Source organism: Neopelma chrysocephalum, unplaced genomic scaffold (assembly GCF_003984885.1).
Source record: "Neopelma chrysocephalum unplaced genomic scaffold, ASM398488v2 Primary Assembly neopelma1_42, whole genome shotgun sequence".
Lineage (NCBI taxonomy): Eukaryota > Metazoa > Chordata > Aves > Passeriformes > Pipridae > Neopelma > Neopelma chrysocephalum.
In genome coordinates, this window is record NW_020897700.1 from 17,739,830 (window position 1) to 17,755,675 (window position 15,846).

The 15,846-nt window shown below is 37.4% G+C and overlaps 1 protein-coding gene across 4 annotated transcripts in view; it reads right to left on the minus strand.

The window, feature by feature from the left end:
• The window catches only part of FNIP2 (folliculin interacting protein 2), a 50,388-nt gene that overhangs the window by 18,797 nt on the left and 15,745 nt on the right, over window positions 1-15,846 (minus strand). The window contains exons 1-9 of one of the 4 annotated variants that reach the window (XM_027676815.1): window positions 14,593-14,852; window positions 9,492-9,618; window positions 7,422-7,556; window positions 6,283-6,383; window positions 6,130-6,201; window positions 5,409-5,509; window positions 5,136-5,225; window positions 3,907-3,978; window positions 3,157-3,286 (exon numbers count right to left, since the gene is read on the minus strand). In XM_027676815.1, the coding sequence (XP_027532616.1) occupies window positions 3,157-3,286; window positions 3,907-3,978; window positions 5,136-5,225; window positions 5,409-5,509; window positions 6,130-6,201; window positions 6,283-6,383; window positions 7,422-7,556; window positions 9,492-9,618; window positions 14,593-14,777 (1,013 nt within the window). In that variant the 5' untranslated portion in view covers window positions 14,778-14,852. Of the gene's footprint in view, window positions 1-3,156; window positions 3,287-3,906; window positions 3,979-5,135; window positions 5,226-5,408; window positions 5,510-6,129; window positions 6,202-6,282; window positions 6,384-7,421; window positions 7,557-9,491; window positions 9,619-14,592; window positions 14,853-15,846 lie in introns of those variants that run through there. The other 3 variants (XM_027676816.1, XM_027676817.1, XM_027676819.1) reach the window with 3 other exon arrangements.

The following is a 15,846-nucleotide window of genomic DNA, read 5'->3' on the forward strand; positions in this document are numbered from 1 at the left end:
AGTTTTCCTCTGAAACAGAGCGACTACAAATTCCCTCCTAAATAAAGATAAAGAAAAGGGAACAGAGATACATCACACAAAATCATTACCAAAAAGGGTTAAAGGCAGCTTCAGAGCTCTGAACTGCATCCACCACTCAAGCTCCTGTCTAGGTGCTCAGCAGCATGCCCATGATGCTCTCGAATCTGTACTGTTCCTCATGAGGGAAGTTGGGAAACATGCTACCTATACTGTTCCGGCATCTTAAGATGGATGTTTGCACTTAACAATGCAAAATAAAACTTTCTATTTTAACTGAAGACAGAGCGTCACCACTCAGTAATTACTGTGGAAACACAAATCTAATGCCTACCAATACATATGTGCCCAGCTCAAAGTTGGGTAGGCTTCAGCTTAAATTGTTTTCTGATTAAAATCTTTTAAAAAAAAAGAAAAAACCAGACAAATCGAACAACAACAACAAAAACCAAACAAAAACCCAAACAAAACAAACAAACTAACAAGAAACCAGTGGCTATTTTACAACCATTATTATTTCCCCAAATTCTGTTTATTTCCTTGACAGTTCTGCCACATTCCCTTCAACAACCATGTCTCTCTTCAATACACATGGGTCACTACTAGGATCAATACCGCTCAATATTTTGATTATCAGCCTGGCCAGTGGATCAAAACACCTTCAGTGAGTTCGCAGATGATGTCAGATAGAGGAAAAATGGTCAATAAACTGGAGGGTGCTGTCCAGAGAGGCTGTGGAATCTCCATTCTTGGAGATTTTCAAGATTCAAATAGACAAGATCCACTGCCACCTGATATACATTCCAAGCGCAGGCAACTGATTTTGATGATATCCACAAGTCTCAGCCCACCATAAGTTTTACTGTGATTATACAAAATCCTGTTCTCCCATAAATACTTGCATTGCAGTGCTAGATATTGATACTGTTGGGTTTACAAAATTATTATTTTTTCTTGCCTGAAGTATCCTGATCAATTTCACTGAAAAAACATCTTTTATATATATATATCATCTATATACACAAATAGGTAAAACAGTATGGACAGAATATCTTTTGGTAGGAACTTGAACTGAATAACGGCTTTTAATCTACTGAGAAATTATAAGGGTGGACAGGGTAAGAAAGACAAGAAAGCCACAAAGACATTCAGAGCAACAGCTCATGTGGAAATAGCTTGATTTTGGAGTTTCTTCATAAGTTAAGACTGCAATACCAGTGAGTGGTAATTAAAAGCTTGAAGGCTTTTCATATCAGAATTATCTTGAAATGGAGTCTGTGGTATTTATAGATCACTATGAAGCAATTAACAAAAGGAAAGACTCAGAGCTAAGCATTCATTCTACGTCCATTCTAAAAATAAGTGGCTTACAGTTTAATTTGTTTGACAAACTTAAATACATAAAAGTTTCTCATCACAGAGGTATGAGTCCATGAATACAGGAAAAAACACACAATAAAACCCCAGCAAAAAACAGCTTGTGGGAAAACAGAGTTCAAGACAAAAACATAACCTCATTTGAACTTCAGGAACTTGCATGCAGAGACAGAAATTCCCAAGGAAGTCGGGAAAGGATGGACAGTCAGCATCTATGAAACATCACAAGCTTTTGTACTGCTTCCCAGGAACAGAAATTGAAGAATTTAAGTCTGTGAGAAAGGCCTTTTCAACAAAGCTACTTAATCTAGTTTGCTTGCCAACTGACTATGAGGAGTTCCAGGAGGCATCTCATTTTCTTTGAGCTATTTGCCTAAAACATCAGTGACAGTGATTGTAGAATCTTGGCTGTGCAAAATGGAAGTGCAACCAGAAGCCTACTGTTTCTTTAGCAAGTAATCAGACAACAAGTATCTGAAGAGGCTTTTTGGCTTAGAAAAAAATCACTATCTAGAGCTACTCCTCAATTGGGAAAATAATGTCCTGTTTCCAATGAATTTCCCCAGCACAAGTTCTCCAGTGTGGAAGAAAAAAAACCTACTCCCTACACTGAACAAGCAGCCCAAAGAGGCTACTTTCCTCTAAACAATTTTTAACTTTCAGACATTTTGAGGAAGTTTAGATTTGTGAAACTTTGGCTACTCCTTAAACTGGGCTCAAATTGTCCTATTTACCCTAAATGTTTTAATTTTTTTATATGGACTGCTCTCAGCCTTATTTCTTTAGGCAACTAGACTAAAAAGTACTTCAATTTACTGAAAGTAAAATGTTTACTAGCTTGTTCTCAAATGCAAGTGTGATTTAGCACGCATGACTGCTATATTAGCATCATGGTACGATTCTTCATGTTAAAAATGATTCACTAAGAATATCCAGGAAAAAGCTGCAAGTGTTGACACTAGGGAAAAAAGTCTTTTCAAAAAGGGTTTTATTTTAATTTTCAGTGACTTATGTAATTGGCAGATTTTAAGCTTCCCTTTAATGACAACAGTGAAAAGGGAGAGAGGCTGAAGAGCAGGAATTTCTTGTAGCTCTCCACTAATTCCATGCTGTCTCTGGATATAGGTGGATGAGCAGAGTGAGAAGATAGTCAAGAACCATTTGATATTTTGCAACTGACAAGGGAAGAATTTGCTTATTAGCTATGCAAAGTCTGCTGCATTCCATGCTTTGTTATGCCACTGGGCTACAAGAGCTAGTAAAATTCCAAAACAGAAGCCTAGCCTTTTGATCACAGCTTTTTTTTTCTTCCTGTTTTGGCAGAAGTCACATCAGGAACATCCCGTACCAGCCAAGAGAGTTGTCACAGGCTATTACTCCAAAATTTCAGTAACTGCTCACTAGTCAGACTTCATTACAGTATAATGTAATTATGGCAGCAGCGCCGTTACAGTCCCTTTCATCTCAACAGGATGCTCTGCTCATTCAGAAACAGTTTAGTATGTTTTTCAGACTATGGCTTCAGACACAGACTATATACTAATAAAAATAAGTATATTTCAAATTGGACTTTGAAGTTCATATTCACCCAAAACTTAATCTTTCTTTAAATTGGCAGTCTTACATAACGTGCAGAGGAGATAGACTAAGTTGAAAGCATTTAATAACAGGATTCATCCTTTTAAAGAAAAGAGGCTTAAGCTCTATTTATCTTAAATTACTGCCAAACAGCTTTTGTAAAAAGAAAGGTGTGGCACTCACCACCTTGGAATAATTCCATTCTCTAAACTGGTTGTTTGACTTCGGAGCCAGCGACGTTGGTAGCTGCTAGAAGATGATGATGAAGAGCTTGGAGATGGAAAAGGAGTAACCAGAAGACTGCTCAGAGATGCTATGAAGAAAGCAGGAAACCCCACAGATAATGAATTACAAAGAGTGCTGGTTAAATATTTTTCTTCATACTCTAACTGGGAACAATTTCTCACAAATATTACTCTTGCTTGCTGATCTTTTTCACACAACTCACTTGCAACAGGAGGGACAATTATTTTAAATAAATCTTGCTGCCTGAGAACATTCTTTTGTTATAAAGTCAAAGAGAGATCTTCCCTACTAGAACATACTAAAATTTATCTTATTGTCATTAAAAGCATTCTGTCCCAAGAGGTGTTGCCCTTTTATTACAATGGACAGAACTTCTGGTCTTCTGACACCCTTTTCTTATTCAGTGCAAAAAAAAGCTTCTCTTCACTTGCTCTAGTCAAGGCTCCAACCAGTTCTTCCTCCAAATTATAAATTGGTTAAGGACCCAGAACATGGTGGCTGTAAACAAAGAATAGAATTACAAATATTCTTGCATTAAGGCTTGGGGCAAATGCAGAAGGAAAACCACCTAGCAGATCAAAACCATTGTGGTTTACAGGTCATAAGGTGCCTATCTTTCAGGTGAATCACTGCACTGAAGAATTGTAACATAATTACAAAAGCAGGCAAACAAGAGACAGCAGATACCTGACCGAGCAATGCCGCTGTCTCTGTCCTCATTTTGTCCTCTGCTAGGCATATCGACAGGTGTGCTGTGTGCTAAAACAAACAGATAGATCAATAGAAAATATTACATAACTCATCATACTGTTTGTCAGCATTTAAAAAAATGTTTAAGTTTAAAGGTCATACAGGAAAAGAATTACATCCTCTACTCTTACTGCAAATCAGCAGTATGGTGTGAACAGAGGTGGCAGCAAACAGTATACCTATACTGAGTATCATATTACTAGAGGAAGGTTATTTGCCCCAATGCAGATGTAAAAACATCTCTAAGGAGCCTAAGAATACAAATACATTATTTGCATTATTAGAAATCAGATATGCTTTGAAAGTGAGGGTTTGTGGTAAGCTCACCTGTCACTCTTGATAAATTTTTTTGAGTGTGCAAAATTGTCATTTAACACAGGTTAACTTCATACTGAAATAGTCAAATACAAGGTCCATTAAAAGCTTCTGTTTCACTCCCCAAGCAGAGATTTACTGTCCTCAAAGCCTCACAGTAAGAAACATTCAGCCTATGTCATATTACATTGAAGTGTTAGTAGTGCAGAGTCACTCAAATCGTAGAGCATGCAAGATCTGCAAAGGCTGTGAAGAAACTGCATTGGTATTTCAGTTCGTATTTTTGCAGTTAAGAGAAGTAATTAGGCCTAAGATCTACCCACCTGCATGGGTCATCATTATGCCTGTAAAAGTAGACTTTATGTAGCTTAAAGTTTTGAGAACTAAAGAAATTGATATTGTTAAAGAAGAAAACCTTAGGACCTCCTAGATTTAGCTCAAAAATTAATTTTGAATGTATGCCATCAAATTAAAAAAAAAGGTAGCAAGAGGTAAGAGAAGAAAAAGTTGTACACCAGCAAGACACCTGCACGCTAGCAAGAAACCAGCAATAAGCCAGGAAACATAAGTTCTCTAAGAAAGATAAGGGCTAATTTATTATTAAAAACACTGCATAAAAATATCTTTAAAATTAAACATAGTACTCAGAAAATAAATATGGACCAAACCAAATCAATTTAGTCATTTTTTTTTAAGAAAGATTTTTAAGTATATGCCAGATACTTCTGTTGTCGCTATTTTAGCCCTCTGTTTCTAGAGAGTAATTATGTATGTCCTGCAAGGATACAGAAGGAACTGGATTTGTGTGTGCAAATGGATGGGTCACACTGTGGCTGGCATTCCACACAAACCTGCAAAGAAAGAAGCACTGCGGATGAGCCGGAGGGGACCTCCTTCAGACACACCCTGCAGCAGTTTGCTGCTACACAGCTGTAACACACCTAGGAAACAAAAGCAATGTAGAAAAAAAACACAAAAAAAAGGCAAAAAAAAAGTTTTAAAAAAAAAAAAGTACAAAAAAAGTAAAAAACACAAGGAGGTGATGTACTGGGGAAAAAAAAACTTAACTTAATGAACAGATGGCCTTATGTTGTCAGAAAGACATAGAACCTGGAAATATTTACCTAAATTACTTCCACTGCGACAGGTTCCCAAACCATTCTGATTAGAGCTCAGTTTTCCCAGGCTGGGATCTTGGTTGATGTATTCAAAGCTATCTTGCAAGCTAAAACAGGGGGAAAAGCCAGTGTTCTGTAAGAATGCGATCAATAGGCATTGATATTAGCTTAAGAATAAGGTTCATTTTATAAATAAAGAAGGCTGAACACAAACTTTACAATCAAATTCAAGGACAAGTACATTTCTGAAACTGGAATGAAACAGGCATTTATTCCTTATATATGCTCCCTCTTTAAATTATTAGAAGTTTCTTTATGTCACATTTAAGATTCAGTTTATTCACATTTGCCCATTTTGGGGACAAGGAAAAACAGAACAGATGAGAAACAGTGGATTTGTTGAAGGAAACAGGAGTGGAGTATAAGGAAACAAAGCACTCTCAACAAACATATCTTCCTCACATTTCTGATAGCAGGAAGATATAGAGGGTTTGATTGTTCAAAGCACCTAACCTCTCAACTGTACTGCATGCCCTGGACAAATTAAGAAGTAGAAATTTGCAGAGATTTTTCTTTATTAAAAGCTTGGGTAGCCTCACTACGATCTATTAACAGAATCCTTCTCCACAGCTGCCACTCCTAATTTTTTTCTAGGACTACAAAAGAAGAAAGACAGACAGGCAACTGCATTGGACAGGGAAGGAAAAAAAAAAAGAAATCTTCTTACTTATTGTTGCTTCCACTGAAGCTTCCTACCCTGGCTGAGAAGACTTTACTTATCATCAGCTGTGGGGGAGAGCTGAAAGGATAAACAGTCATTTCGTGAATCATCAGTTCTAAGTGCCTGACAAGAGAGTGCATCACAGAAAAGGACACTCACCGTATGTAGTGAATTTTCAAGGTGGAGCCTTTGTAACTCATTGCCACTGAGCCAAACATCATTTCTCCCAGCATATTGACATCAGAGGCTGGTCTGGTGTACTACACAGACAAGATGGGAAAAGCAAAGTCAAAAATAACTTGGCATATTATATCAATTTAATATAGTGCCATAGTGCTACATTTTGAATGGAGAGTAAGATCAGTGTGGTTTTAACACACTGAATGCAAGTATAAGCAAGGACAGCCAGAAGATGTATTCCGTTTTGCTCACTAGATGGGCATTATTACCCTTGTTCCAGGGGGACCTCCAAAGGCAAGAAAGAGGAAAAAAGACCTACTGGATTTCCAAAGAAATAGTTGTGTCCAGCAACATTCCCATATAGCAGAGTGTTTGATGAAACTTGCAGGTGTTAACAGGACTTGGATTCTGTGGTCTGGATCCCCAAACAAACTGCTTCATTATCCAAATCAGTACATTCTCCTTCCCTGCCCTTATAGAAAGCTTCTTGGAAACATTTTTTATTGGAAAATAGTTTGTGATTATACTTAGAAATGCAGTCTTCAGACCAATTGCTTATTTTGTTTCAAAGACTGATCATCAATAGCAAATATGGAGAGAAGTCTGTTAATTCTGAGGGAAATCACTTACCTTCCAGTTAAATATATTTTTTCCCACCTTAATCTATACATGCTGCAAATTACATTTTTCTAGCTGAAATGCTAATGCTTTTAGTGAGAAACAGCCAGAGTACCTAAAAATTAGCTTTCTTAAAAAACAGACTAAAGGTACTCTTAATTTACTCTTTCAACAGCTTCTTCAGAACTGACCTGAAGCATAGGTAGACAAGAACAGAGAATAGTATAGTGGTTCTTATGACATGGACAAAATGTTATTAGATTTTAGATTAGATTTCACAGCTCCTTCAAAAATAAGACCAAGATAGACCAAAAGGTAAAGATGCACCCATGTGTTTTTATTCTCCACCACTTCAAGGACAGGATAGATATTTCAAGGTTCAGATTAACTTGCAACACAACAGAAGTGTAAGTCATTCAGTGTATGCAAGTGAATGCTTTTATAAACTAACTTCTTCAGTAAAGTGGATAAATAAAAGCAACAGAAGTAATGAATATTACCTGATACTTCGGTATCTGTTCTTTGATATTCTGCATACAACTTATTGTGGGACTGTGGGAAGAAATATTGTTGTTCCCATTGCTTGCCTGGCAGTTCTTGGCACAAGTCTTTACAGAAGCCTCATCTGCCATTTTCTATGTCAAAACAGAACAATAGGATAAAAACTCTTAAAGTCAATAAGAACTCCCATCTCTTAACGTACATGAATTTTCTTAAAACCACAGGAAAACAACAGAAATTAAAAAACACAAACTTATTTGCTCTTATATCAGTTTTAAAATATTTTATAAATGCCAGCATCAGAGCAATCGGAGAACTACTATCCCATTTACAATGGCAGATAGGTTTTGTAGTATCACACATAGTCTGAGTAATTAGCCAGTTTCATGGAAAGATCATTCCCGACAGTTATGAATTACTCTTTGTAACATTTACCAAAGTTTATGTAAACAAAAATATCTCAGCTTATGAGTTGCTTACAAACCAATTCTTGTAATCATTTGCACAATTAATCACTCAAATTGCACATAACTTTTGCTTCCCAAATGATTAACCAAATGCATCATTTGGTAGAATTAACAGGTTAAAGGCAAACAATGTATTTGAATATTCAATGTAAATAAGCTTTACTGTATTTCAGGAAAATGCATGAATGCACAGTATACACACATCTTCTTAATTTCAGTTTAAACAGGACTGAGCTTGAGAGTAAGTCTGCCTCAATTTTAAACGAATCAAGTTTTAGGCTTGCTGTTTGATAATATATCAAACAAATGACTAGACACTCAAAATCACTTTAACATCTATGTGTTTGCACTGCATTCTAAGTGCTTTGGCTGTTTTAAAAGGGTACCTAGTTTAGTGTCTAGCTAAAAAAGAGATTATAGCCTGTATCACATGTTACGAGAGAGGCTATAACCTGTTTTATGTCAGTGTTGCATGGAGTTTCTGATCGGATACTTTTTAGTTAACTTTTAGCTTAAAGTATTCAAGTAAGTGGAATAGTTTGAATATTTAAATGAAGCCAGAAATATATTTCTTCTTCCCATGCTGTGTGTTTTAAACCAACTTAGAGATACAAAGTAATGACCTTGATTCTGGGGGGGGAGGAGGGGGGAAGCAAGATTAACAGACCAGTCTGACCCATTTACCCTCTTAAGTAGATGATCAGACATCAGCTGATGATGCTCACCAGTCTTACTGATTCAGCACAATGGCATATTTACAGTGTGACTGAAACAGAGATTGCTGCTTTTTAAGCATCTTGATAAGTAATTTCTACAAGTCATGACTATTCTTATATAGCTTATACAGCTATATATATAGTTCTACAATAAACCACAGTAGTCTAATAAGATGAAGCTGTTAGTTCTAAAAAAAACTTCAAAACAAAAATTTGAAATAATTCAATGTAAAAGAGAAACATGGAGGTAGGAGGAAAAAACCCAAGCAAAACTACAACAAAACAGGAAACACTATTGGTTTAGTTACCTTAAAATCACTTAAGTTTGCTGAAAGCATTACTCCACAATTTGCATGCCTGGAGAGCAGCAAAAAGAACTTGCATCTTGACAGCATTTGCTCTTGCTTCTATGTGTGTCACCAAAACTTACATGGCCATGTATCACCATGTGTCATTCTTCACAATATGGCATGGTTAGCCAGGGGAGTTGTTTTAATTCATATAAAGACAACAACTTGACTAATCCAAAACACCAAAGGAAGAAAAGCACCTTCAGACATGTGGTAGACATTACTGGAACAAGGGGACTGCACAGCCAGGGCTAACAACAAAAAGTAAACCCAGTCAACATTAAAAAGGCTCAAGAAATACTCAGTTTAAAGGAGTATAGATTTCTTTGCCAGAAAGCAAATCAGGTCTAAGTTGTTAAGTTTGAATACTGCATTTATATCATAAATACCAAATACCAGATATGTTCACAGGTTTTTTGGAATCTAACACACTCTTGCTGCAGCTATCGCAGAATAGCAAAAGATAAAGCAAAGATCACAAGATTAACAAGTTTACACTGTCCTATTAGGACAACAGCAAAATTAACATTTCATACCTGAACCACAGTTTCATCAATTTTGCGGACTGCTTTGGAATCAAATAAGACCTGTCTGCCTCTCCTCTCACAGTCTTGGTAAACTATCAGGCGGATTTCATTCAAGTCAAACTCTGAAGAGGACCAGCTATGGATTAGAAACACAAGATGTTAAAATGGTGTGCTTACTTTGCAGGTTTATTTAAGTGAAGAAACACGTATTATGCAAATACAACTTTTACTCAGCATTTACAGGATCTAGGGTGCAATCATATAACTCCAACCAAAAAAGAACTCCAAAGGAGTATCTAAGCCCAGTGTCACTGCTGACCCAAAGGCAGGAACAGCCACACCAATTTTCATCCAATCTTTTTTCAAAATTTTGCAGAAAGAGAACACAATCTGCCTCAGGGCTTAACTACTCCTAAATTTCTTTGTACACAGCCTGGATCATCCTTATTGTAAGGTAGGTGTACTGTTTTGTCCAATATTCTTAGTGGCAATAAAATACAACGGGTTACCATTCTCTCTAGTACAGCATTTCAAAAGCACAAGGTTTACACCCTCCCAAATCCTTCTCTAAACAACAGAAAGCCAACTCCTTTTGACCTATTCCTGACAATACCATTTAAGATTTTCCCTAAGTCTTGCAACTGAAAGACAAGGTTTATGTTGTTCCATTATTTTTCCCCTCTTTCTGAGATATTTCAGGGTTTACTGAGCAGCCATAGATTACTGAGACTTGATCTCCAACTACAATGAAATTCATTTCATATATGAAATCAAGATACCACAGAGATTCAACCTGAAGAAAACAACCATCTCAAGCCAGAATCTGCCCATTCCCCAGAGATACAACATGGCACGCAACTTGGCTCATTGCACTACGGCAAGAGGCTGAGGAGCACAACTGCAGCATGGCTGCAATGACAAGAAACCTTATTTACCAATTCCAAAGGGAGTCAGTCTGCACATCAGAGCATGGAGGTTTGCTTGGTCTCAGCTTCAGTCATAGAAAATGCTTTTCATGTTATGTAGCTTACAAGCTGAAATTAATGGAAAAAACCTACTACTGCATAAAGCAGTGCCACAGAGCACTGATGCTCAGCCATATTGCCTCATTCCTGACCTCGATGAACTGCACTGAGGGGGTAAGAGTACAACTGTTATTAATAGTTTTTGGTTTAACAGACTTCAGTCAAGGCCACACTGATCTTCCACCCAAACGGAAGTTTCATTTAGGAATTTTGCCAAACAGTGCCTACAGAAAAGGAAGGCAGAGAATTGAGAAGAGCATAAAACCCCTATACAGCTGAAACACTAGAATTTCTGAAGCTATTTCTTTTTATTACTTGCTCTGTTAACATCCATAAGCGAGGTAAACACTTTTAAATACTGCTAGTCAGTAAGGTAACTGTGGATAACTGCTTTAGGAGCACACTCAGACTTTTAAATTTAAAATCATTTTAAGTAAAGACAGCCTAATTTCCTCTTTGTGCTCTTTCTTTGTAGCTAAAAAGAGAAATAAGCATAAATAGGCATCCTTTTCAAACCTGAAAGACCTCATTCTGGATGGTTTTATCCTACTTTTAAATATCTTGAAACAGAATAAGCCAGATACCCATTGCCACTGTAAGGTACTCTGATACAAGTATGCTATACGTACATAATATGCAAGGTTCCAGTACACTTCAAAGCCAGATTATGGAATGCTGCTAAAGGCTGTTTTGCCATCCATGGCGAGGAAACTTCTTGCTGTGTTTGTAACATGTTGCCTCCAAAACTACCAGGAGTGCCAGGCAGATTTCTTTTCAAGTTTTCCCTTTCAAACAGAGTCACAGCATTAAGTTCACCTGCATGAGACCAGACCTGATACCATTGTTGATAGTTGCCCAACAAAGACCCTACACACCTCACATATACAGAGCTGCAACTACACCATCTGTTTTAGAAATCTGTTACTAGATTCTCAGCCCACTGCCTCTGCAATGCTATTACAAAATCCAGTTATGCAGAATGCACGAGAAGTCAGAGCCATGAGTACACTTCATTCTAGCCTGCCACATGAATCTGATGCTCTTCAACTATCTACTTACATGCTTTCTGCAACAGGTGACCTCAGGTAACTACTCTGCTTTCTTAAAAAGGCTACAGGTCTCCTTTTAACTACAAAGAAAAGGTATATCTCTATGGCCTTAGTTAAAATTCTATGCAAGAGCAAAGCCTTATTTATCTCCAGGACTGGCACAGCAGCATCAATACTTCAGACCACAGGACTGCAAGTCTAAAATGAGAAAGACTCATTTCAGACAGGTTGAGCCAATCTGGCCCTGCATCTGCCCACCGATGCAGGGTTGCATGCAGGTTGGGTTGGGCTGCATGAATTCCAGTTTCCTTCCCTCACTATGCACTAAAGCAAACTTCATGTTGTTTGTGCAGTGCCAACTTCTGTATAAGATTTTATGCTGAAGTAGAAGCCAATTCAACAGCCTGCTGAGGTGCCTTTTCCACACAGCATGCTAGAACTAAAGACTGCTGCAATCTGTCATAACTACAAACAGATTCTCTGGTACCAGACAGCAACATGCTAAGTTACATAAAATTTATCATACAGAGTTTTATCTGACTAATAGATCAAATCTAGGGAAGTAACTTCAGATAATGCTTCTTACAGTACTAACCAAATATCAACCTTATGTTTTAATGAAGTCTTTGCTTTCAGGTTGTAAATTACCCAGAACAGAGATGCAGTTCCTGCAGCAGTCCTACCCATTACAGAAGAGTTCCATCCTACTAAAACCTCATTTGGTAACATCAAGCATATCTATAGGCAATTTATACAGACACATAAATCCATGTAGTCTCATTACTTCCATGTAGAACCTAGCACCAGGCCCAAGACTAGTCAGATAACTGGGATGTTTATCCCTGTCACAAAAGCTGATGAGCAGACTGCTTACAGTACTTCCACCCTTTATTGTTTAAGCCAGCTTATATAACATAGAGCCCCCAAAACAGGGACAGCAGGAATATTCAATCATCTTCTAAAAGCACAGTGTTGAAGAATACAGACAGTACGCAGATTCTTTGGTCTGCTCTGTTTTCGCATGTTTAAAAACCAAAACCCAAACCATTACTTTCTTATCTCTGTATCAGCATCCTGCTTATTTAGATATGCAAGGCCTTGCATATTCCTAAAAATTACCTGAATTAATTAATTTGAGCTTGTGCAGATGTTCACGTTTCAGGTTAAATGTGGCTATTCTGACTGAACATGTTTTCTTATTTGACCACAAAAGTTAAAAGCCCCACATAACCTTTCGCCCCTTTTTGTAACTATGTGACCCTTCCTGTTACTCATGTCTGCTCTGGCAATTCTTGGACCCTTCTGTAAACTCAATTCCCTGCAGCAAGAAAAGTCTGTCCGTCTCAGCACCTGAAAGTGGATCAGAAACATAGTTGGAAAAAGGAAGGAAGATGTAGAAAGCAATGGAATCACCACCTCTTAGTGGCAGCATGACCTACACTCACTTTGTTCATGGAACTATATACCTTTGGGAAAGGGCAGAAAGAAAACGTTCCCTATGCATTCCAAATAAGTATTGAGGCTAGTTAGAATGCTAATTGAGTTTTCTTGTTCCCAAGTCAGTTCTCTGCCGCTTATTGAGCTAACTGACACCCTAAGGGGAGCCAGTTCCAAAAGGACTGGAAAGGGGGAAAAGGACAAGACCACCATGCCAGAAATCAAAGGAAGAAGTGGCAATGTAATTACCTCCTTCAACATCATCGGCTTGGCTTATGTAGCTCACCTTCAGACTGTATCTTTCCTGCATGTGGAAGATGCTAGAACTAATAAACATCATTTTCAACTCAAAATAAATAAATAAAATCAAGCTGTCTGTGTTCATACAACAGGAGAACCAAGTCTACTAAAGATACTAAAATACTATGGATTTTTTTTTTTATTTTTTGTAAGAAAGCCACAAGTTTGGAACATCTTACAGATAACCTGAAAAGTTTTCTCCCCAGATTCCATATTAAGCTCAAATATGCTCTACGTCCTCTTAAACTGGCATATAAACTACTTTCCTTTGGATCGTTCAACATTTCTTCAATTATATATACATGTGAGACATGGAGGTAAGGAAATCTCTCTTAGGGGAATGCAGACTTGTTTGTTTCTGGAAAAAAGCCACAAAAATTCTGCCTCATTCTGCCCTGAATCAGTACTTTCAGTTAATATAGACCTCCAAAGCCTGATCTTTACACAGAAAGCTTTTGCTTCACCTTCATAATAATCAGCATTCACACAATAACTGAAAAGTGACCTATTAATTTATATCCAAAAACTACTTCAGCTGACCTTAAACTGTTTTTGAAAGTGACTAAGCACTCACTACTTCAGTGTAACATCTATAGGCTAAAGAAACAAACAGGCTGTAACATCTCCATATACCTATATACATAGTTATATTTTTCTGCTTCTTAGACGAGCAATCCTGAATATGTAGAATACTAATTGTAACACCCTTGGGTGCCAAGATTTAGAAAAAGCTACCCTGAACCATATTCCCAACACAGTTACATAGCTGTAAAGACTCAGACATTAGAGACATGCTGGCACACATCTGAAAAAGACACCACAAAAGTTAAAGAAACTATTCACACTTCAGATTACTTTGATGTAATGCTTGGTCTAGAGGTAATTTACAAGTAAAACAGAGGGTTCCCCTCTCCATTCTTCCCCCACTTCACAGCACTCCCTCCTGTCTGCTCTGCACACTACTACTACTTGACCACTAACACAGGAGGTGGCAAGAAAAAGAGGGGAAACTAATTAGAAAACTAGAAAGAGAAGGTAAGATTATTCAACCTTAATTGAAAAGATCACCCTCCATGCCTCAGTTTGCATATACATAAATCTCACATATCAGAGACAAGAATGTAGATTCAGTTTCAAATAGGAAAGACTTTCTGGAGTTTCAGTCAGCATCATCATCAAGAATAAGTTTCTAATAGAACTTTCCCAATTATTTACAAAATAGCCTTTCAGGAACATGATTATAAATTTAGTATTAACTAAAAATGTCTATTCTTTGTCAAGAAAAAATTACATGCATACCTGTTTTGCAGCAGTCTAGTCACTTTGCTCGCACAGCTGACACACTGGTCTCTCAAAGACTTTCTAATTCTTTCATCCAGTTTGGTACAGGAGAGATTACTTCCAAGTAGTACGTCGTTGTTGTTTCTTGCCCTTTCTATTTGTCCCCCAGTGCCATTTGTAGCTTTTGGTGTACCCCCACACATTTTCTTAGCTACAAATACTCTTGTAAAGCTCCCTAAAAGAAACTAAATACCTGCTGAGGAGGTACAGCCTCAAGCAGATTTCTTTACTATTGATCAACCATTAACAATGGTAATTTACCATCAGCTTTCTTCCCTATACAGGAACACAGTCTGCTGAATTTCCTACTAGGGGAAAAAAAGGCAAAGCAATCTTCATTTAGTCTATAAGCCATTAATACAGAAAGACAGCTGTAGCTAATGTACTCCTGCAATTATTCCAGACAGAGTAGACATGACTTTTAGGTCTCAGAAGCCATCCTAGACTTGCTCTTGCTGCTGTCAGTTTTTCCTACCGAGCCTGGCACAAGGCTGTAGCAGATACAACAGCTAATATTGACTTTAGCTATGTTTGTTTCCTGGTATGTGATTTAGGTAGCTGGCAATTATGTAGTCACAAGACTGAACCATATGGCCTCTTAAAAAAAAAAAAAAGCATAGTTGCTTTTGCAGTGACTCGCCCTTAGTTGCAAGGTTGTTCTAACACTGGCTACAACACCCTGTTAATGGCTCTCATGTGAGCAAGTGTCATCTGACAACCCCTAGCAACCTCATATAGCTTAGGAGCAAGTAAGAATCTGTCATCATTGCCATATGGCTATCAGTTAAGAAAAAACAACTACCAACACCAAGAAACACCCTAAATATTCTGCGCCATAATGCTTTTACTTCTAAGGACAAACAGGATTTACACTTGGCCAAGAACTTGAAACTATCACCTTGAGAAGCCTTTTTTAAAAAAAAGTAGAAAGGAAAACAATGAGAAAAGGTTTGTTGCAGACACCAAGTTGGTGGATAAGAATTTATAGTCACGTGCCTATTAAAATAATTTAATGGCAGTGCTGATGACAAAAATATATAATAAAATATTTCTAACCAAGTAAATTAAAGTTTTTGAACAGAACAGAGGAATTGCATGTTCTGTCAGGCTCAGGTAATTCTACTGCAGAACAAAGTCCTCTTCCCCACCCCTGGTTTTAAAAAAAAGTTATCCATATATGTCTGCTCATAATTCATGTCTTACATAGCTTTC